The sequence below is a fragment of the Berghia stephanieae genome, chromosome 2 (genome assembly GCF_034508935.2).
Source record: "Berghia stephanieae isolate SIO BIC M18660-M18661 chromosome 2, UCSD_Bste_1.3, whole genome shotgun sequence".
Classification (NCBI taxonomy): domain Eukaryota; kingdom Metazoa; phylum Mollusca; class Gastropoda; order Nudibranchia; family Aeolidiidae; genus Berghia; species Berghia stephanieae.
In genome coordinates, this window is record NC_088361.1 from 60,662,245 (window position 1) to 60,684,465 (window position 22,221).

The 22,221-nt window shown below is 33.7% G+C and overlaps 1 protein-coding gene across 2 annotated transcripts in view; it reads right to left on the minus strand.

Moving 5' to 3' along the window:
- Positions 1-10,968: 10,968 nt before the first annotated feature.
- Positions 10,969-22,221, minus strand: part of LOC144965269 (RNA polymerase II elongation factor ELL2-like) — a 28,003-nt gene continuing 16,750 nt past the window's right edge. For both annotated transcript variants that reach the window (XM_078900427.1, XM_078900428.1), the window contains exons 6-12: positions 19,806-19,876; positions 18,679-18,838; positions 18,303-18,390; positions 17,206-17,371; positions 15,865-15,904; positions 13,986-14,157; positions 10,969-12,011 (exon numbers count right to left, since the gene is read on the minus strand). In XM_078900427.1, coding sequence (XP_078756553.1) covers positions 11,850-12,011; positions 13,986-14,157; positions 15,865-15,904; positions 17,206-17,371; positions 18,303-18,390; positions 18,679-18,838; positions 19,806-19,876 — 859 coding nt within the window. In that variant the 3' untranslated portion in view covers positions 10,969-11,849. The remainder of the gene's footprint in view (positions 12,012-13,985; positions 14,158-15,864; positions 15,905-17,205; positions 17,372-18,302; positions 18,391-18,678; positions 18,839-19,805; positions 19,877-22,221) is intronic.

Genomic DNA, 22,221 nt, shown 5'->3' on the forward strand with positions numbered 1-22,221 from the left:
ATAGATATGTTTGCGGCCACCGAAACCAAAGATTATGAAAGGCATAGTTCTAGAAGACGAAGTTAGATTAATCCGATTCCTCATAAATGAAAGCCGGATAACGGCCAAAATAACCGATGCCTCAGAAGAAAAATCATTTCCCAGCAACATTAGCACACCACGGGGAGACAGTTTGAGCCCTGTTTTGTTTGTCAGATACCTAGAACATTGCTGCCTAATAAAATCGGGACTGGCCCGATTTGGCAATCTGGAGACATATTTTTAAAACAAAACATTGGACTGTTTATTATGTATGGAAATGACCCTTGCAGGTCCCAGGATCATACTTTTTTGACTAGCAAATTAAAACAAGGAACGGAAAAAGCTCTAAACTAAATCTACATTATGTTTTGTTTTTGTTTTGTTTTTTGTTGTTTTTTTGTTTTTGTTTTTTGGGGGTTTTTTGTTTTTTTTTTTTTTGTTTGTTTGTTTTGTTTTGTTTTTTGGGGGGGGGGGGGGGGGGGGGGGGGGTTCGTTTTTTGTTTCTTTTCTTTTTAATGGGTCCTATCGCGCTTGCGTCATTTTTATGTAATTTAAGTGCCAGTAAAAAGAGCTGTTTTTGTGTCTTTTTAGGTGTTTTACATCGTTTTTGTTTTGTTTTTAGTTGTTTTATGAGCTTGCAACACGTTTAGGTCATTTTCGCGCCAGTAAAAAGGAATAAAATGGGATCGTCAAAAAAGCACACGAGAAAAGGTAAGACAAAGGGAAATTGTTTAAATTGGGAAAAGGTGTAGACCCCAAGAGATTGGGATTCTAACTGAACTTAAAGAAATATAATACAAAAAGGGACTGGTTTCTATAGGAAACAGACGATTCCATGAGCAATCTGTCAATGTGCCTATTTTGACATTACTTAAAAGTAAAAGTCCCGTCCATCACAAAGGATCTTGCTATCGTTTATTTGTTTTAAGGGTTTCACGGCGCTTGCAACACATTTAGGTTATTTCAGCGCAAGTAAAAAGAAAGAAAATGGGACCGTCAAAAAACAAGCACACAAGAAAAGGTAAGACAAAGGGAAATGGTTTAAATATGAAACAAATGTAGACCCCAAGCGCATTCTATTAATGTACAAAGTTTGAGAACACCTAAAAGTCTCATACAGACTTAAGCGCAGGCTCCTCCTAAGACTAAGAGAAACACACTCAAATGCTTACAGATCATTATATATTCAAAGCAAAAAATATAATGGTAGATAACAGAGAGATGATTTACAAGGGGAAAAATATCTCCTAAAACTACAAATATGCATTTGACTGTTTCCCTCCTAGAAAAGGACCCGAGCCAGGGCCAGGACAAAACTAAGTAATCTCATTCCAAGACAAGGACATAAAGCATATCGGAAAACAGATATAGTGCAACCCCTAGATAACGACATCGTCCGGGACCAGAAAATTATGTCGTTATCTAGGGGTGTCCTTTTTCCGGGGTTTTCGAAATGGAGGAAAAAGGGGGCGTGGTGAGGCGCGTGAATACATAAGAGTGCGATGCGTGGACAAGTGCCTGAGAGAAGACACGTCCCAACAACGTTATAATGTGTATTTACATACAGGGGCCAGAAGACATAGCAAGTCACCTCCCTGTCCACTATGGGAGGACAACAACAACAACATCAAAAAAAATGCATCCAGGATCCCACTCAAATGTTTACAGTTCATAGATTCGTTTTTGTTTGTTTTTAATGGTTTTATGGCGCTTGCAGCACACAGTTAGGTCATACCAACGCCAGTAAAAATGAAGAAAATTGGATAGTCAAAAGTTCTAGAGTTACAATTAAAGCATCGATGAAAAAGTAAGACAAGGGGGAACTGGTTCAAATAAGGAAGAGATGGGCTCAGCCATTGAGGAATTTATGGACCCATGGAGGGCCAATGTTCCTCAACCCTTAGGGGAATTCTACCCACCACCCCCATCCCAAAATAAATAAATGTTTGCTTTTGTTGTTTTTAAGGGTTTTACGGCGCTTACAACACATTTAGGTTATATCAGCGCCAGTAAAAAGGGAAGAAAATGGGATAGTAAAAAGTTCTAGAATTACAATTAAAGCACCCAAGAGAAAGTAAGACAAAGGGGAATGGGAACAAATAGGGATCAGATGAAGATTCCAAGAGCATACCACCAGTGTACTTAGTTTGAGATCAACTATAAGTCTCATCCGGATACAAGCACAAAATCCAACAAAGAGGAATACGCTCAAATGCTTACATTATACATAAAAAATAAATATAATAATACATAACAGAGAGATGATTTACAAGGAAAAAAATATCAATCTCATTCCAAGACAAAGACAGAAAGCATATTGGAAAACAGATATAAGGGGATAGAAGACAGTATGTACCTCCCTGCCCGCTATGGGAGGTCAGGATCCCCAACCAGAAAATAAATAAATAAATAAATAAAAACAAAAACACAAATAGCAACCAAAGTCATCAACAATTGTATGCAACAATACGCAATCTTTATTGTATCATCATCGTCATCATTGTCACCACCATCATCATCCAAATAATCGGAGCATTTTTTGTAACATAATATCTCTATCATGGTTATGTTTGAAATGAGCTCCTGCAATTTGGAAATGGTACAAAACACGACTGGCTTGTCAAAGTCCTGTATGCACATTCAATAACAGTTCAGTAATAGCTCTCCGCCAAGCAGAGAGAAGAAAGCGTTTATTATCACTTAGACACGAATCACACAAGCACTCAAGACAAATTTCATTTCATAACTCTTTAAAAAAATGAAAAAAAAAAAAAAAAAATGGAAAAAGTAAAATAATTCTTCAGCAAAACAAAGACAAATGAAATAAAAATTATGAAAATGGAATACGTCGTCACTGAGATAAATCTTAATAAAAGAAACATAATATGAATAATTTTATTCCATAATGTCAATTTCGAATTAATAAAAATCAAATTGTTAAATTAAGCGCGATAAAGGTCAAACCATTTGCTTCCACTAAACGGTTCCAAACCATCGGCACAATGATCTTTGTTTTAACGTGTTGATAACTACCTTACTCTGGATATACAAAAAAATTTTAAATTAGCCAGAAAACTCGTCCTTCAAATATCGATGGATTTTAACGACCCTTATCTTGGTAAAAACTCTCAAACCTGGGACTTCGCGAACACACACGTTTTTTTTCAAGAGCATGGTAGTTAATTGGTTAATGGGACGAAGAAGAGTTTTTACTTTATATTCTTCTATGTTTTCTTACCCAAAGTGATGATTTAACAAGTAAATGGTAAATAACTAGCCATGAAAACAATTCTTGACCCAAGCTATATCACAAATGTTATCCTTTTATTATGACACTATAAGATTTTAATAGGGATATGAAATATTTTACTTTTGATAAACAAATTTTTAAAATTTAAACAGCGCAGATTTCCTATTGTTGCTGTCATGCTCAAATGTTATATTTGTTATATCCAGAGAATTTCAAAAACAAAAATAGTCAATCGATATGTATATGTATGTTCCTCAACTTACCAGGTTTAGTAGGTAAGGGAGGGGTTTTGAATAGCATAGATCTATGGGATGCCAATAAGCAGATGGTCTCACAATCAATGGAAATTTTGTGCTCAATCATCGCTAGATTCCATCACCAAAATGACTCAAATTTCCATCATTACATCTCTGTGGCTGGAAATATTTTACGCTTGATTGAGAAACATTGTCCCATGTATTCAAACTTTCCACTTTAAATAACAAACTGAAAAGTAAGAAAAACACTGTCCTAGATCCAATTCAATTTATAATCAAACTTCTTTTTTTTTTAATGAAAAGAAAGACAAGAGTATGAATTTCATAAGTCAAATAAATAAAATAAATAAATTGAGAAATGACGAGCGTACATACCTACAATCAATCACAAAAACGCACACGCACACACAAGCTTACAATTTCATATTACATAGAAAGAGGTCGTAGTCCATTTGTGTCAGAGAAGTCAGTTGAGCCACCCAACCTGAGAGCGATACTTTCCATTTCCCTTGTTCTTTAACGCTATGGCTGACTGGAAATGACATACCTAACCAAAATTATATACAATCTTAATCCAAAACTTCAGTTTTAAAATCTAGAGCAAGACAAAAGAACCGAAGGGCTGGCTGGTGCAACTCAAGGTTTACACCTTGGCTGGATGAGTTTTGTTGTTTTTAGGGTTTTTACAGCACTTGAAACACTATTAGGTCATTTAAACACCAGTAAAAAGGAAGATGATAGAGGAAAAGTTGTAGATCTGAATTTAAAAGCACAACAACAAAAAAACACACCAAAAAAAAATAAAAAATAAAAAGCAAGACAAAGGGGACTGGTTCAAGTGTGGAACAGAATATTTCATACGCAATCCAAACAATTGCCAATTTTGACATTGCCTAAAAGTCCCATCCAGGCACAAGTAAAGGATCTCACTAAAGGATAAACTCCAGCTGTGAAGGATCCACTCAATTGTTTACAAAGTACAATATTTATAACCAAAAAAATAATAACTATAATAGTACATAACAGAGAGGTGAATTACAAGGAGAAAATATATCATCTCTCAAAAAGAGGTAGTAAACGTTCGACTGCCAAGCTTCAGGATCCCCACCAGGACTAGGCCGAGCAATTTCATTCCAGAACAAAGACAGAGCAACACGGAAAGGGAACTAAGATATGTGACTGCGCCCGATTTGAGGATTCCATCCAGTATGAATTTTCTTTGTACGACTAGAGAGCTAGAGATCGAGAACTAAAACAGAAAAAAAACTTGTGATAAGTGGGACTCAAAATATGAGCCACTATCTTTACATTTCCAGTCAACCATAAAGAAAGGGGCTGAATGCCGCCTCGTCAGGTGGTCAAATCATTTGAGCCTATTTGGCGGCCGTATCATCTTTATCTCCAATCTGGAGAGAGCGGCCATTGAGTCAATAGAAGCAAACTGTATCTCTAAGGGGGATAAGACAGTGATTCTTTTTTTAAAGAATCATTAATATATAATTTTTAAAAATAAAAATTCCACAACACTGTCAACACAGCATTATTATGTGTCAGCCATGACAATTTTGATAGAAAGATGGTAATATTTGAAAATCAAAAGGTCATATATAGCGGCTGTAAACAAAACAGCAAAGTCTAATCAAAGCTGAGCTGATAGTGATCTGGAAAAATTTTCTTACTGCTTATCCACCCAAAGATCTTGTCTTCGTATTGCTGTTGTAGCATATATAGCGGAACCAGTTTGTGAAACTGATGATTTCCATGTAACCTTCACAATGAAAATCATGCATAATATACTTTCTGTGTACATATAAACTTTTGTCATAACCATTATATATTTTTAAAATATTCATAGAATATAATTGTGTCATGAATGAAAAAGTCATTGGGAAACAAAAGTGTCAAAGGTTTTTAAAAAGGGAAAGAAAGGGGAAAAAATCTAACAATGAATTATTATAGGAGATTTACACTTGCACTGATAAAACAAAATTATTAGAGAAGAATCCGAGATCATCAAAAATATGCAGGAAAAGACTGCTTGCTTTTACAAAAGTACAATTTTAAGATCAGTGCCTCTTTGCTTTTCCTATAGGAGTGAAGTGAGACAAATGTATTGAGTAGTTTACTAAGTCCAAATCAATAAACCATCTGTAGAACAAGCAATCTAACATGTTCTGTACAATAAGAAAACATAAATTTTCATTTTGGCCCAAAAACTTTTACGTAAAATGTATCTAGAGATTTTGTTTTTTTGTTTTTAAGGGTTTTACGGCACTTGCAACACATTAAGGTCATATCAGCGCCAGTAAAAAGGAATAAAACGGGATAGTAAAAAGTTCTAGAATTACAGTTAAAGCACAAAAGAAAAGGCAAGACAAAGGGGAATAGGTTCAAATAAGGAACAGATGTAGATTCCAAGAGCACACAGTCAAAGTACTTAGTTTGAGATCACCTAAAAGTCGTATCCAGACACAAGCACATGTACCAACTAAGAGGAATACACTCAAATGTTTACCAATCATATAATATACTATGCAAACTAAACATAATACAATGCATAACAGAGAGATGATTTACAAGGAAAAAAATATCATCTCCCAAAAGAATAACTATATATTCGACTGTTTCCCTCCCAGCCCAGCAACTCCGGCAAGGATCATGACAAAACTAAGTAATCTCATACCAAGACAATGACAGGAAACAATTGGAAAATGGGCATGGGGGGGGATAGAAGACACAGCATGTACCTCCCTGCCCACTATGGGAGGTCAGGATCCCCACCCAGTATCCAGAGATTTAAGATGGTCCCTAACTTGTTAAAAAGGCATGAGAATTCTAAAGTAGTCACAAGTTTGAGACTTTTTGGCGATGCGGAAACCATCGTATGATTTTATAGCCATAAAAAGTTTTCCATTGTACAGCATTGTAAGCCTTCCACTGATCAGTTCTTTAGGCAAGAAAATGATCAACTCCCTGTCTGACCTTCCATTAAGTTTAATGCAGCACAAGTTGGATACACTTATCAAATTTGATTTGTTCTAAAAGAGTTTCATAACTCAACCTTGCATTGGACAAAACTTCTGAATGAAAAATCATCTTGGCCAGAAAAACTTTTACTTTATATTAAATTTCAATATATCAAGATGGCCCTCATATTAACAAAGTCTCAAACCAGAGATTTCTTGGAAGTCTTAGGTTTGAGAATTTTTGCAGAGTTGTGGGTCAACTTAATCTACCAAAATATGATGTAAAAGTTTTGTGGCCAAAATGAAAAACAGGTGTTTGTGAGTGTGTGGCAAAAGTATTATTTTCCAATTTAAATATTGTGAATGGATATTATATTCCTTGATGCCACAACTTAACATTTAAAAGAATGAGCATCAAAGAAGGAAAGTCAACTATTAATATTCTTATTTTGCATAGCCCGAATGTGTGTAAATCAGAAAGGTATAGAAAGAATGGATCAAACGTTCGGGATTTTCTTGTGTCTCAATTAAAAAAATAAATAAATAAATAAAAACACCCTTGAAAACAAGATAATATATTAATCATATAATTACTGTTCAATACAAAAAGATGGTTATTGGACTTGAAATCAAAGAAAAATGAAACGGTTTGATGAGATTGCAAAATTGTGCTTGAGGAATGAGATGAGAAAGCACTGAAAACATGACATGACAACGAACAGTAACCAGCATCATAGTTATTTGAATATAAGTCATTTTTTAAACAATTTTTTAGTAGTTTTGCTCTTTTTATTTTGGACATTTTTACATAAGTTTTACTATTTTTTTTCACTTCTGATTGACCATCTGATGGTCATCATTTTCTTTAATTTTTTTTTTTTTTAAAAGACGCATCTCTCTCTCTATCTCTCTCTCTCTCTCTTTCCCCCTCATATCCTACAACAAATAAAATATGAAGGTACTGTGAAGAAATGGAAGACAAAAAAAATAATGCTCTCGGTTGTTATACAAAGTGCACATAACCAACCATATGCACCGTAACAGAAATAAATTTCAACAATATACAAACTGTACAAACAATGAAATAATAATGAAATTTAATGAAAGAACTTTCCTTTTTGTGTTCCGTTGTTTTGTTTTTTTTGTTATGAGCAGAGCCCAGATCGAGGTCCTCATCTAGGTCCTTCATCGCATTACTTTCTATTTACAAGAGAAAATCACAAGTGGTTCCAAATTAATCCTTGTGTTACGCTCAAGCACAAAGGAGGCTATAAGAGCTGAAATGTTTGATTTTTATTCCAACCATATATATCAACATGATAAAGCCATTCTTAAAGTAATATTAAAATATTACTTATGTTTGAAATGTTATTTTGAAACATCATTCTATCGCTCATTATCTATTTTTATTTGTGTCAAATTTCTTCTTTTGATAAATAAATATGCTATCATCGACCTCTTCATTCAATGTCTACTGAAAAAGAACTTAGCCACAAAGTGACAATTCAATAATTAAAACACAACTAAATCAAAATGTATGTAAAATATCACAGCCTCATTAAAAAATAAAATCAATCACATTTAGTAATGTTTGTTTCAATTCTGCTTGAAGAGGTTGCTTGAGTTATTTGAAAAAAAATAAAAAACTGGATTTATTTTTAATTTTTTTTTTTTTTAAATAGTTCAGTTGTTTATTACTAATTGACTTAAATTTCGTCTTAAAAATCAAAATATTTTAGTGTCCAAGTTTTGGTTTTTGTTATTAAGTTCATTATACTCTGTTAAGAAGTTTTGTTCCACTTTTAATGAGGTCCATATATATTCAACCTATAAATCAAACTTTCACATCCATGGATTGAGAAATACCTTACATATTATATAATAAAGGGAGAACGCCATGACTGACTAAAGCATTCATCCCCTAACCCCCTCCCTCCCACAAACACACACCTTCCAACCCCCTTGTAGAAAAGAGAGAAGATCGTCATCCATAACACTGTACAACTTTCCAAAACATACATCCATTCATCTTCATTCTCACCTGTCAACAAGAATTTAAAATTAAAGCTTTCCATTTATTTTATTTCTAACAAGTGTGTGATCTTGCCACAACTATTTCAACTCACACAAATAATTTATAACAATCACACACCTGGAAGAAGAGAGAAAAAAATGGAATTTTTAAATGGAGAGCTTTGAACATTAAGTGCAACAAACTATGCCCATATGTGCATAGTAAACATGACATATTTATACACATCTACAATATTTTTCATTGAGTTCTTGGAATAGTGGTTGTAATCTTGGCATGACAACATATCATAATCACAATCATTTAACTATCAGTGTGATAGGATTTTTTTTTTTTAATATGGGAAGTAAATGTACGATAAAGCAGCACATGCATTGTTGAGGAAGCAATCAAAAACAGGACAACATGATGATTATGAGAGGAATTGATTTGTTTTTGTTTGTCTTCCAAAGGCAGAGAGATCTGTCAAAAAAAAACAACAATTTATATTAAATAAATTGTCAAAAAAATGTCAGTTGCATCGTAGCCAGATAAAGAAAAAATAATAATAATAAAGATAATTGGTTATCACAAGGTTCGATTGCCTTTTAAATGAATGAGAAGAAAGAGCATTTTCTTTCTGTGTAATTCATGGGACTGAGAAAATGATGATTGAGGAAAAAGAGGGTTTGAAGACAAAGCCAACTGACATGACCAATAGACAGACTTATGAAAACTCAATTTACGGTAAGTATCGATATCCTGGGAATAAGTAATTACACCACCCTATTTGTACAACAATGTCAAATGCTGTAAGGTTTCAAACACGTCTTTACATATAGTTCAGCAGAAGTCAAACTGTTGTTTTTGTTGGTTTGTTTGATTTTAAATTCAAATAAATGGAAACATAAATACCTTAATTTGATTATTTGTAACACAGCAAATTTGCCAACTCAATAAAGAAAGCATAGTATTCAATGTGAATCTACCACCTTAGATTTGATCTTAAATCATTGTAAGTAAAAGATGCCAGTAGCGAATTAAAATATGTTGTGGTAATAATCTAGCCTGATTCCAATCGTTGACTAATCAATTCAAATGAAAAATGAATTGAGTGTAAGATGGCACGGGTAAGTGTCTAAGGCAGGGTGAGGCTTTGAAAGCACGGGAGAGTTGGCATCATCATCTCTGCAATATGTTAATCAAACAAACCACTGACAACACTGATGCACAAAAAGATGAGCGACCATTAGGCAATATTACAACTCACCTTTAAAGGTAAATGATAAATTTGTCAGATTTTTTTCCCCCAAACAATCTATTGAGAAATTTGCTTCAATTTATGTTTCTAAATTTTACTAATTTGGGATAAACAATATGCCACCATTTCAGAATAATAATAATAATAATAATAATAATAATAATAATAATAATAATAATAATAATAATAATAATAATAATAATAAGCCGGCAATAAAACTTCAGTTTTGCTATCAGAGCTTTTTTTTCTTTTTTCTTTGGTTTTTGCTTTTGCTGTTGTGAGTAGTCAGAGTTGTACAACGTTTGGGACATTTAGGGTCACATCAATAGCATAAAAGGGGTAGATGTGAACTCAGAGGACTCCCCTGTCAACTTATCAGTATTTATAAATGCTCTTTAAAATTCAACCCATGATTCATTAAATATTGAGATAGTCATTTAAAGCATTCCATTACTTAGACAAATGACAATTTGTTTAGGATTTAAGGCATTTAAAAACTATAAAACTGGGGTGCACAATAATAAGTATCACCAAAAAAAAAAAAAAAAAAAAAAAAAAAAAAAATTAGACTGGCAGAAACAGCAGCAATTAAACTGAATTAATTAAACAAATTAAATAATCTACTAATAAATTAAATAAATTAACTACAAATTAAAAGGAATTCATCAATTAATTCTGAAAGTTTCACATCAGCAGCTGTATAAATAATTCTTATTAAAAAATAGCTATACAACTTCTCATGCTGATCTCAAATCTAAGTGTGAGAAGAAAAAAAAAAACGAAAAATATGATTGTAACAAAACTGGAAGCTAAGGTGATGACGATGCATAGTAGAACACAAGAAATCCAACATTTTTTTTTAATACAATGATAACAACTGATAATTTCTGCAACTGCAAAATGAAAATCATCAATATCATCAGTGGAAAGAATAGGACTAGGAATGACCAGATTCGTTTATTTGAGACATCAGATCTCTGCTTTCATTGCTTGTAATTTAAAAACTAAAAGTTAATATCTAAATCATTGTCAGTGTGACTTGAAACCGAGTGATTTGAGGTTATTGACATTATTGATAGTAATATAAAGTCCTGCCACTGGCAACAATCACAAAATCTTGATTCCTTTTTTTTTCTCTTTTACCCCATAGCATCAAGCTATCAACGAATGGCTGGAGTTTTGTCGAAGTAAAAGAGGTCAGCTTTATTTTGTTTATGTAGTTGGAGCTTTAACCAGTTAACTGCCATACTCTGGAAAAGCTTGTATTTTAAAATTTGGCCAGAAAACTCATCCAAATATCAGTAGATTTAAATGACCCTCATCCAAAAACTCTCAAACCTCACGAATTTTTAAATGAGTATGACAGTTAACTGGTTTATTACAAAAACCTTTCCAGGTTGTTGGTGAGTTCCATATCAGAATGTAAGCGTGGTGATATCATTTCATGTCAACATGCAAATTAGGCCAAATCTAGCAGGAAAAAAAAACATTTATAAATTCAGGATCAGGATTTAATCAGTATATGTGGCAGGCCTGAATACATCAAGAGTGTCATTCTCATCCATTTGTCTTTTCTTTACTAATATAATAGTGCACGACAAAACTCTTGCATTGCAAATTTTGGAGGGGATAAATTTCTAACCAAACATCAACAGAAAGGTAATAAGAGTAGTAGTAGAGTAACAAAATGTCTCACTTTTTGTTTTGAATGATCATTACAAAAAAAATATTTAGATTTAGGAATATCATATACAGTCTAAAATGAAAGTCAAGTACAGAATTGCAGCTCTAAAATGAGTGAAAAGAATATTAAAAAAAAAAAATGGGCAGTAAATGAATAAATTCAATTGCAGTCATTGCGCTCAACTCATAATATGAGTAGTAAGTATACACAAATATTAAATAATCAATGAATCAATATCACATCAAAACCATATTTTCATAGTTTTAGTTTCTGTCATAATAAAATCCAATCCTCCCAGTCAACCAACCAAACAACCATCCAGCACTAGATACCCAGTATAGTATGTGGTAGTAGCATTGTGATTTCCCACATCCACTCATCCGGTTTCCTTCTTTTTTGCTAGCTATTTACAGATACAGGTTGCTGGTGATCAAAGTCATGAATAAGACGCTTGATGTGAGCCAATTTACGATGAAGGTATTCCATGCGACGTTTCTTGGCCATGAATTTGGGGTCAGCCTTTTGTGCTTCATATTCTTGAAGTGCTTGATTTTTCAAAATCTAGAGAGAGAAAAACAACAAAAATTAAAAATCAAGAAGATGAAGAAGAAGAAGAAGAAGAAGAAGAAGAAGAAGAAGAAGAAGAAGAAGAAGAAGAAGAAGAAGAAGAAGAAGAAGAAGAAGAAGAAGAAGAAGAAGAAGACGAAGAAGAAGAAGAAGAAGAAGAAGAAGAAGAAGAAGAAGAATTATTATTTTATTATTATTATTATTATTATTATTATTATTATTATTATTATAACAAGGTAAGGTACTAAACACATTCATGAATAGGCGGTTAACTTGGTTTGTCATGATCCTCCTCTACCCATGATAAATGTAAAAATTGAAAATTGTTACTTCAGCGGGAAATAGAAGAGAAGGTGTATTGGAAACTTGAAAATATGCCTTTGAGAAAAATCTGACTGAATTCTTTATGGCTACAATTAATACAAACATTAAGTCCTTTTTTCCAAGTACAATAAGTAATGGAATTCTCTCCCTGACAACTTGAGAATTCTGAGACTTATGAGAAATGTACTTGTCAGGAGGACATAATTATTGTCATACAGAGACATAACCTAACACCACTCTGCACCACAAAATTGTTGCGTCTATCTTCAATGATGTTTTTGTTTGTTTTTAAGGGTTTTACGGTGCTTGCAACACATTAGGTTATATCAGCGCCAGTAAAAAGGAAGAAAATGGGATAGTAAAAAGTTCTAGAATTACAATTAAAGCACCCGAGGGAAAGTAAGACAAAGGGGAATGGGAACAAATTGGGATCAGATGTAGATTCCAAGAGCATACCACCAATGTACTTAGTTTGAGATCACCTATAAGTCTCATCCGGACACAAGCACAATATTCTACAAAGAGGAATACACTCAAATGCTTACACTATAGATTCAAAACAACAAATATAATAATACATAAAAGAGAGATGATTTACAAGGAAAAAAATATCATCTCCCAAAACAATAACTATGCATTTGACTGTTTCCCTCCCAGCCAGGACTCCGGCCAGGGCCAGGACAAAACCAAGTAATCTCATTCCAAGACAAAGACAGAAAGCATGTTGGAAAACAGATATAAGGGGAGAGAAGACACAGTGTGTACCTCCCTGCCCACTATGGGAGGTCAGGAACCCCACCCAGTATCTTCAATGTTGAATCTGCAACAAAATGGATTGGATAATCATCTCTACACCAATATGTATTCACATGATATTATATATTCCCTGATTGCCTTTGTGGTCTGTTTTGATTTCCTTTTTTTTTTTTTTTTCAAATTCTAACAGTCAAGAAAATACCATAACGATATTATGTTCAGTTGGGCCTGATACTTAAACGTAACATAGATTTCTAACCCTAACTTATAAAATTTAATTTGAAATAAATGCTTTGATTGAAGAGAGTAAGTTTTGTTTTTTCCACTTCAAAACACTAAAATGTCCTAATTCTTATTATTTTGAATTCAAACTAAACTTTCTTTGTCTAATTCATTCCAACATAATACTATATTGACACGACGATTTACATACCATATGACTAATTGCAAGTCAGTTTGTAAATATTCTTTAAAATGTCTTTTAAAAAGCTTTATTTATCATATTATATTGAGAAACCATTATATAAAATAGTTGAACTCTTGTACATTCATACATTTTCTTACCATGTGCTTATCTTGCTTTAGTTCTCTACAAGCTGTAATATCCATTTTCTCAAAATTTCAACTACAGTTTAGTCTTAATGGTAGACAATTTCAATGAATCTTTTTTGACCAAATGCTGACATATCAAAACTAGGAAAACGAAATGCACTAAAAGATGAGAAGAACAGCCAATCTTTCAATCCCTATCCCTACCAAACAGTTGGATCACGTCACAAATTATCGGGAAACATCTGAAAGGCAGGAAAAGACCTGAATTATGAAAAAGCTTAAAATATGAAGCATGTTTTTAATAAAGTTAGGAAATGAACAAAAGAAATGACAAACCTCAAAGTCATCACTTTCCTCATCTGTTGCTGTAATCTTGGACAAGAGCCCCTGGAACCTATGTGCCACTTGTTCTACCTGTTCATGGAGATTGCGGTATTCCCCGTATTCCTTGTTGAACTCCTGCTTGTACTCTTGGCGCTGTCCTCTATCCTTAATTGCCACAAATATTCTGTAAAGCCATGACAAACAAGTGATAAAAAAAAAAAACAGCTATAAATGTATAAATGTAAGTTTCATACTGTGCAATATAGATTAAATGTACTCAAAATTATTCTATACTTAACATGTAGGGCGCATCATGATTCCAATTTTTTTGGTGGAGGACAGAGATTACACTGTTACTGGCCAGTTAATTCATTTTACACCTGAGTACATTGAGAGAATGTGAGAAAGAGCCTTCTCCGAGGATCAAATTGGCATCAGTTACAGTAGGACTCAAACCTGAGATCAACAAGTCGGAAGCTGAGCAGAAGAGAGCAGGTTATACACGATTACTTAACAAATTGGCAATTTTGCAAGAATCAACCAAATCCTTCTTCCCTGTAAACCTCAATGAAAATGGATTGAAATTGAAAATCACAATTTCTATTGTTTGTTTGTTGTTTGTTTGTTGCTTTAGGTCTCTTCCAACACAATTGAGGTTATATGAGAGACCGCTGAAACAAAAAAACAAGCAATCTAACAAAAATAGTACAAATGTCAATCAAAAGCATAACCTAAAGATATCATAAGCTAAATTATAAATAACCAAGAACAAACAGGCAGAGGATTTACAGGAAAAAAAATATCCCCTGTCAAAAATACAATCACAAACCAAAGAAGCAGGATAGGCTAGTAAAGAGAAGAAGAAACGACATCACTATCGGATCGTACACCCATGCGAACATCATAGGTATATGATTCAAGGGTGATGCTCCCATCCAACCACCCGCTACAATTTCTATGACAATGCGATGCAAAACAACTTTTTTTCCAGATTGCATTGAGTTATCTTTTTTGCATAAATGATTATAATCCAAATTCCATTTTCTGAGAAAATTCAAGAAAAGTGAACTAAAATTATCCTGCTCTATTTAGTTTTAGAAGCTTATCAGCGCTCGTGACTTTTATAGGTCATTTCAGCACCAAAGAAAAGAGAGAATTTACAAAACATTACGACATTTAGTAGAATCAGATTCCCATTCAAAATCTGCCACACTTGGGCCAAAGATAAAAAAAAGGGCAAAACAATTCAATCAGTTACTATGGTGCAATTTTTGTCACCAATTGTACAATGAAATGGCTTCAATCAAACAATCTGACACCTCTTGCCTCAGACTACTACAATGATAAAAGCAATGATACCAATATCTACCCTTTATGCATTTTAAAGTAATCAACCTCACACTTAGATGGAAACGAAGGCAATTGCAATTCATGGGTCATTATTGCATTTGAAACAACACTTGATAAGCACTATATTGGTTTGTATATCACAAATTAATCAGCTGATATGCCCGCAAAAAATCAGGTTTTGTTGCGTGTCTATCCAGTTCAATGGAGTAAAACCATGTATGTGTGAGTTGCATTGTACATTAGTACGGCACCTTTACGGTGCTATGCTACATCAGCATAAAAGTGTCACGGTCACAGGGTATCCACATATCGGGACCAAGCACGTCTGTTCCTGGTTAGAGTCACAACTTCGTCAATGGGCATAGAATCCAGCCCATGTAGTAGAGTGCCTGCTGGTCTAGTTTTCGAGCTCTACGTCATTTCATTCTCGGAAAAGAACAGAAAATCACAGTGAGGAACGGAACAGCAAATAATGGGGATAGAAGACCCTGCTGGTAGTAAATCCTGTTTGCGAAAGAGATGAATGAGTCATCCAACTTACCTGCAGTAGTCAGCCAGATCTGTTTCAGCTTCCATGCTTCCTAAAATGAAGAAATTTAAGCATTAAGTGAGTTCCACCAGGATTTAACAATGCATAGAACTCCATAATCTGTTAATATGATGACTAAAGTAGTGATTTTAGAGCCCTAAGACTTGTGGAGTCCGAGCGTTAAAAAGTAACAACTGCTGGCTTCCTTTTGGAAAGATGCTAGTCATACCACAAAGTACTTTCCATCAGACCGAACAGATGCAGCTACCCAATCATTGCTAAGAGGACCAAAGGGTCAGAAAAAAATTCTACCAAACTGAGTCTGACAAAGGCCCTTTGTGCAGCTGATTTATAATGTACCAAAATGAAAGCAACAATGGAACTATGGGATAATTTGCATAAAATATACAACCATGTATGATATAAACAATCTACCCTGTTCTTATATTCAAAGAGTATTAAATGTGTCATCATACAAAGATTGGTTGATTTATGGGTATTGCACACTAGTCAAATAAGCTGTAAGAGAAGTGTTATGATTGTGAGAAATGCCCACTTTTCATGTTTTATCCCAGTTTACATCCACAAAATTAAAAATCTGATCTTTTAATTTTAAATTATACTAAAATGAATGCAACTTTTATTTTGATATTCACACATTTTTGCTGTAAGAGAAGTGTTGTGATTGTGAAAAATGCCCACTTTTCATGTTTTATCCCGGTTAACATCATCACAATTAAAAATCTAATCTTAGAATAAATTTCAAATTATACTAAAGTGGATGCAACTTTTGTTTTGACAATAATAATGACACATTACAGTAGACAAGAGACTTGCAAATTCAACAAAATGACAAACATTAGAATATTTAAAGATAAATCAATCTAAAGAGTCTTTTAAAACACGAAATAATTTTTAATGACTTTCTTTACTCATGATGAAAAGTTTAAAAATTAAAAAAAAGAATATTTCCCAGAATAATCAATGGCACCAAAATGAATCGTTAAAAATAATTCAACAGGAATTATTGCAACATTTTAAAACTGAAAATATTGAAATGTTAGAATATTGATGAAATTAACTCCTGTAATATTCTTAAGCCAAAAAGTCTTAAAAAAACAAACAAATAATGAAGAATAATTCAGAGAAAAACAAAAGTTGATCCCAGGAACAATTTAACTGAGTCAGTTCAACAACTTCACAGAATATCCTTGCATATTATATACACTCAAACGATTTATGACAAACAACTTAGAGATATTATGCTTTAAAATGCAATAAGATCTCGCAGTGTATTAATCAAATATCACTCCTGAAATTGTCTTTCCCCAGAAAAATAAAAGTTAGGCCAACCTTCTTGGTTTTCTCTATTGGAATCAGGTGAGGGTGACTGCTGTGTGACAATGGGCTTGACAGCTCCAACCTGCCTCTCTTCTGTTTTGTGGCGGTCCAAATGGGAAATGCGTTTCTTTTTGCTAGGCATAGGGGCTGGCTCCTCAACCTCCTCAGACATTCTTTTCTGGAAAATAAATTTTGACTATATGATACCACACATAAACTAGATTGCGTGATCAAACTTATGTAAAACACAGAAGAAAAAAAATAAAATAATAATAATATCCTTACAACTCTACTATCTTAAATTATCGTACATTTCAACTTTAAAATATTTTTTTTAATATAATGAAAATCAAGGCAAATTGTGAAATTAAACAAAATATTCAGATTTTTGCAGACAAAAAAACCCAAAAAAACTCTGCTTCATTAATTTTCATACTCATGTCTCTCAGGCTAAACCTTTATGATGAATTTGTGGTTTTATTTCAGTCAAAATTACAGTAATTCAATAAAATGGAAAATATGACATTTAACGCTTTCAATTTCTGTTTCTTAAAAACCAATATTTCCCCATAATTTCCAGATATCAGATCGGCTCCAGTCAACAAACAAAAACTTTGGATACATCTTGGGGAGAAAATTGAATTTCAAGAAACAAAAATAAAAGTTAGATAAAACCAAAATTCTGTTCTTCCATCATTACTTCTAAAATTATCACATTTTATCAATTTAATCACTTGTCCATTACTTTAAATACATTGGTAAACATCCAAATCTGGTGGAGAATGATCCATATTTGGCCAATTTTGGCTCCAAAGGAAAACAAATGTAGATATTCAGATTTACACTTTCTCAATGATGTTGATTTAAAATGAATATTTAACCTAAAATCTGATCTTGAGTGAGATGTTGGAATGAACATGTCATAGGTACTATATTGAAAGACAGCTTTTTGACTGCCTTTTACATCGTTTCTGACATTTTCTTTAATGTTCTACTCTAGGAAATTATCATAATGTTTGGTACATTTGAGAAAATGTCAAACTTACTGCAGCTTTCTTATCTAAATAAGCAACCAATTAAATAAAAGATGAGAACATTCCTAAAACTACCTGTGAACTTCCAGGACTTTCTGGATTGCTGCTGGCTGGTGACACAGCAGGGGAAGTAACAAGGCTACGGGAGTCTAGTTGCAAATTCCTGTTTCAGAAAAAATTACATTAGCTTTCATACAGATTGAATATTTAAAATGATCACGAGATACTGTCCCAGATTAGATTTGCATTTCATCAACAACAAATCTTTAACAAATAATTACTTTTCTTTTTAAATTCTCTAAAACATAATAAATCTTTGTCTTTATGACAAATGATCGAAGAAAGAATAAAATAATAATTTTTTTAAAATAATAAAAATATAAAATCGAAATCAGACCTTTAAAACCCAATAGTCAGTAATATTTCATGGTTAAAACCTATGCACACTAACTTTTTCAATAGAGCTTTGTCGCTGTCTGTATAGTAAGGCCAGTCTTGACGTACATCAATCCATGCTGACCTAGCCAGGGTGTAACTATTGTCCTTGTTCATTGTGGCCACTTGTTGCAGCACAGATCCTAATGAATTGCGATCTTTTTCACGGATACCATCTGAAACAAGTTTACATTCATATTATTTCCATCTATTACATAAATTATACAGAAAATAAAATTTTTAAAGATGAATTTGTAATATTTTTGAGATCTTAAAACCAATATACATTCTGACAATTCCTATGGGCCTTTATGTAAAATCATATCATATGAAGAGATCTCCAACCCCCAATGTATTTTAAAACATCTCTATATCTTTTTCCAAAATCTGAATTTCTAGAGATATACCAATCTGTTTTAATGTAAAAATGCATTATGTCCACCCATTTTGATATAAATTATCATATTAAACTGCTTTCCAAGAGATAGTGAATGATCACATTAGGTCACATCAATTACTACACCATTTATTTTTTTTTTTTGGTCTAAACGTTGGTTTATATATCCAAAACTGGAAATACAAATCCAAAGTTGACTAAATTGGACTCCAAAATATATATGTTAACGTGATTAACCCTTTGCCAGAACACGCAATTGTCCAAGCTGCAAACCACAATGCCAGTTAAAACGGGATAAGATTTTTTTTTTTAATTAGGCTTTTGATTATTAAAAATCAGGGTTAAAACCACATAAATTGACAGTATCATTCTCTAATCGTGTGGCTGGTTTTGAGAAAATTTTACAGGAGAGAAAATACATAATCCCATGCATTCTTGATGCATGGCAATATCTGTCATATTTTATTAACATGTGATATTTACACTGCACACAAGTATCCCAAATGGGTAGAGAATTATTGGAGAGGCGTTCTGAACATAACTAGCTAAAAAATTATTTTTTAGTTACACAGATAAATGACACTGATGATTTGGTTGCTAATGATGACTTAATAATTCTTTTGTAACCTTGCCCCATTTTTTAAAAAAATAATCAGAAAACTGGTACTTCAGATCATTACATCAAAAATATGAAAATTTTGCATTAACAAATCCTCGATACGCCTGTCATTTAAGTTTGCACTCACCTTTCTGAAGACGAAGTATAAGTTCTGGTTTTTTATATGGTTTCAAGGCAAGTAAATGGATGACACGATCTCTGAAATAAAAGAAATAAATGGAAAATAAGTATGTATTAATATAACAATAGCAATAAATAATGTATGATAATAGCCATATCATTGATTCGATTCAAATTGGTCATTGGAGAGGCAAATCAACTAAGATAAGATTTTAAAATAGTTTTCAAGACATCATATTTCAGGGGTGAGAATGACTGGTCACAAAAAAGGACATTTTTCAGCGCATAGATCAAGACCCATCCATGCAAAAATAACCAATAAATTTGAATTTCATTAAAATTTACTGAAATGCAATCCAAAATAATGTGTCTTGCAGCAATTTCTGACACCACTAGGAGGAATTTCAAAAGTTGAAAGTGTAATTACAACAAAAGTAATGGTGGTGGTACGGATGATGGTGTGGTGGTGGTCGTAGCAGTTGTGGTAGGGATTATGTTGTGGTGGTAGTTGTAGTAGTAGTGGTGGTAGGGATGATGATGTGGTGGTGGTTGTGGTAGTAGTGGTGGTGGTAGGAATGATGATGTGGTGTTGTTTGTAGTAGTAGTGATGGTTGGGATGAAGATGTGGTGCGTGTAGTGGTGGTGGTTGGGATGAAGATGTGGTGGTGGTGGTGGTGGTAGTAATAGGGGTGGTAGGGATAATGATGTGGTGGTGGTTGTAGTAGTTGTGGAAGGGATGATGATGTGGTGGTGGTTGTAGCAGTAGGAGTGGTAGGGATGATGTGGTGGTTGTAGTAATAGTGTTGGTAAGGATGATGGTGTGGTGGTGGTGGTTGTAGTACTGGTGGTGATAGGAATGATGATGTGGTGGTGGTTGTAGTTGTGGTGGTGGTAGGGATATTGATGTAGTGGTTGTGGTGAGTCTTTTCTATTCCTTCAAAAATTTTGAAAAAGGCAGAATGTGATGGTGATGGGTGAAGATAAATCACCATTTAGGCAGAAAGTCGCCTTTAGGCAGAAGATTCCCAGCCCTGATTTTTGATGATTCAAGCATTACTAAGCATTAACCAACTACAATATTCCCTGCCATTGAGCTCATTTCCTCCCCTTGACTGTTTATTTCCTGCCACAGAGAAGGTCTGACAAACATTCTCTAAATTCTCATTGAGCTTCTTACAAAGAAAGTGGTTCAAACAGATTTTCAAAATGCCAAACTGATGTTTACATGGAAAGTTTTGTTCGTGGGTGAGGGTAATTTTTATTCCCTTCCCATAGCCAATAGGGCAAAATGAAAAGTGTGTGCGATGTGGATGACCCATAGCTATCTTTAGTACATGCCAAGAAGCCAAATCGGTCAGCCCCATAGTCGTAAGTGTGAGCAATTATCACAATATGATTGCTTCGGGTGATAGGCAAATACTTCAGGTGGCTATGGGTCATTAATTTATGGTTATCAGTTGATAACAGGAGAGGGGGTTTCTGTTTTTTATGTTTTTAAGGGATTTACAGCGCTGCAACACATTAAGGTCATATGAGCGCCAGTAAAAAGGAAGAAAATGGGATAATAAAAAGTTCCAGAATTACAATAAAGCATCCAAGAAAAGGGAAGACAAAGGGGAATTGGTTCAAATAAGAAACAGGTGTAGATTCCAAAAGCACTCTATCAAAGTACTTAGTTTGAAATCACGAAAAGTCTCATCCAGACACAAGCACAGGTCCCCGCTAAGAGGAACACACTCAAATGTTTTACAAATCATATATAATATAAAGAAAGCATAATACAGTGCATAACAGAGAGATGATTTACAATGAAAAAAATATCATCTCCCAAAACTAACTCTACATTCGACTGTTTCCCTCTCAGCCAGGGCATCTGGCGAGGACCAGGACAAAACCAAGTAATCTCATTCCAAGACAAAGACAAAAAGCATGTTGGAAAACAGATATAGGGGGATAGAAGACACAGTAAGTACCTCCCTGCCCACTATGGGAGGTCAGGAACCCCACCCAGCAGGAGAGGGGGACCTCAAACTTTGGTATAGATGCTGTGTGCTTAGCTAAGAAACTCACAACATTGCCATCTGGAAATATAATGGATCAACACACAAATCTATGTGTAATCATGAACGTTTATAGTCTGGTCAATACAGTTTAGAGAGAATTACGCATAAAAATGGATGGCAAAAAGCAATAACAAAGACCTGAGTGACATCAAGTTCATTATATCTATACAAACAGTAAGTCTGTATTATGTCCGAGTGGTTAGGCTGTGAAAATCTGAATTTATAGGCAAACTTATGAAGCCCGAGTTACACTTATGTTTTATAGAGGACAGCAGATCCATTTGCTTAAAGTGACAAAAAACGGGCCTTTCTGGTCATATAACATTTGAAACAACTTTAGTTTTATTTTGAGACAGTGGG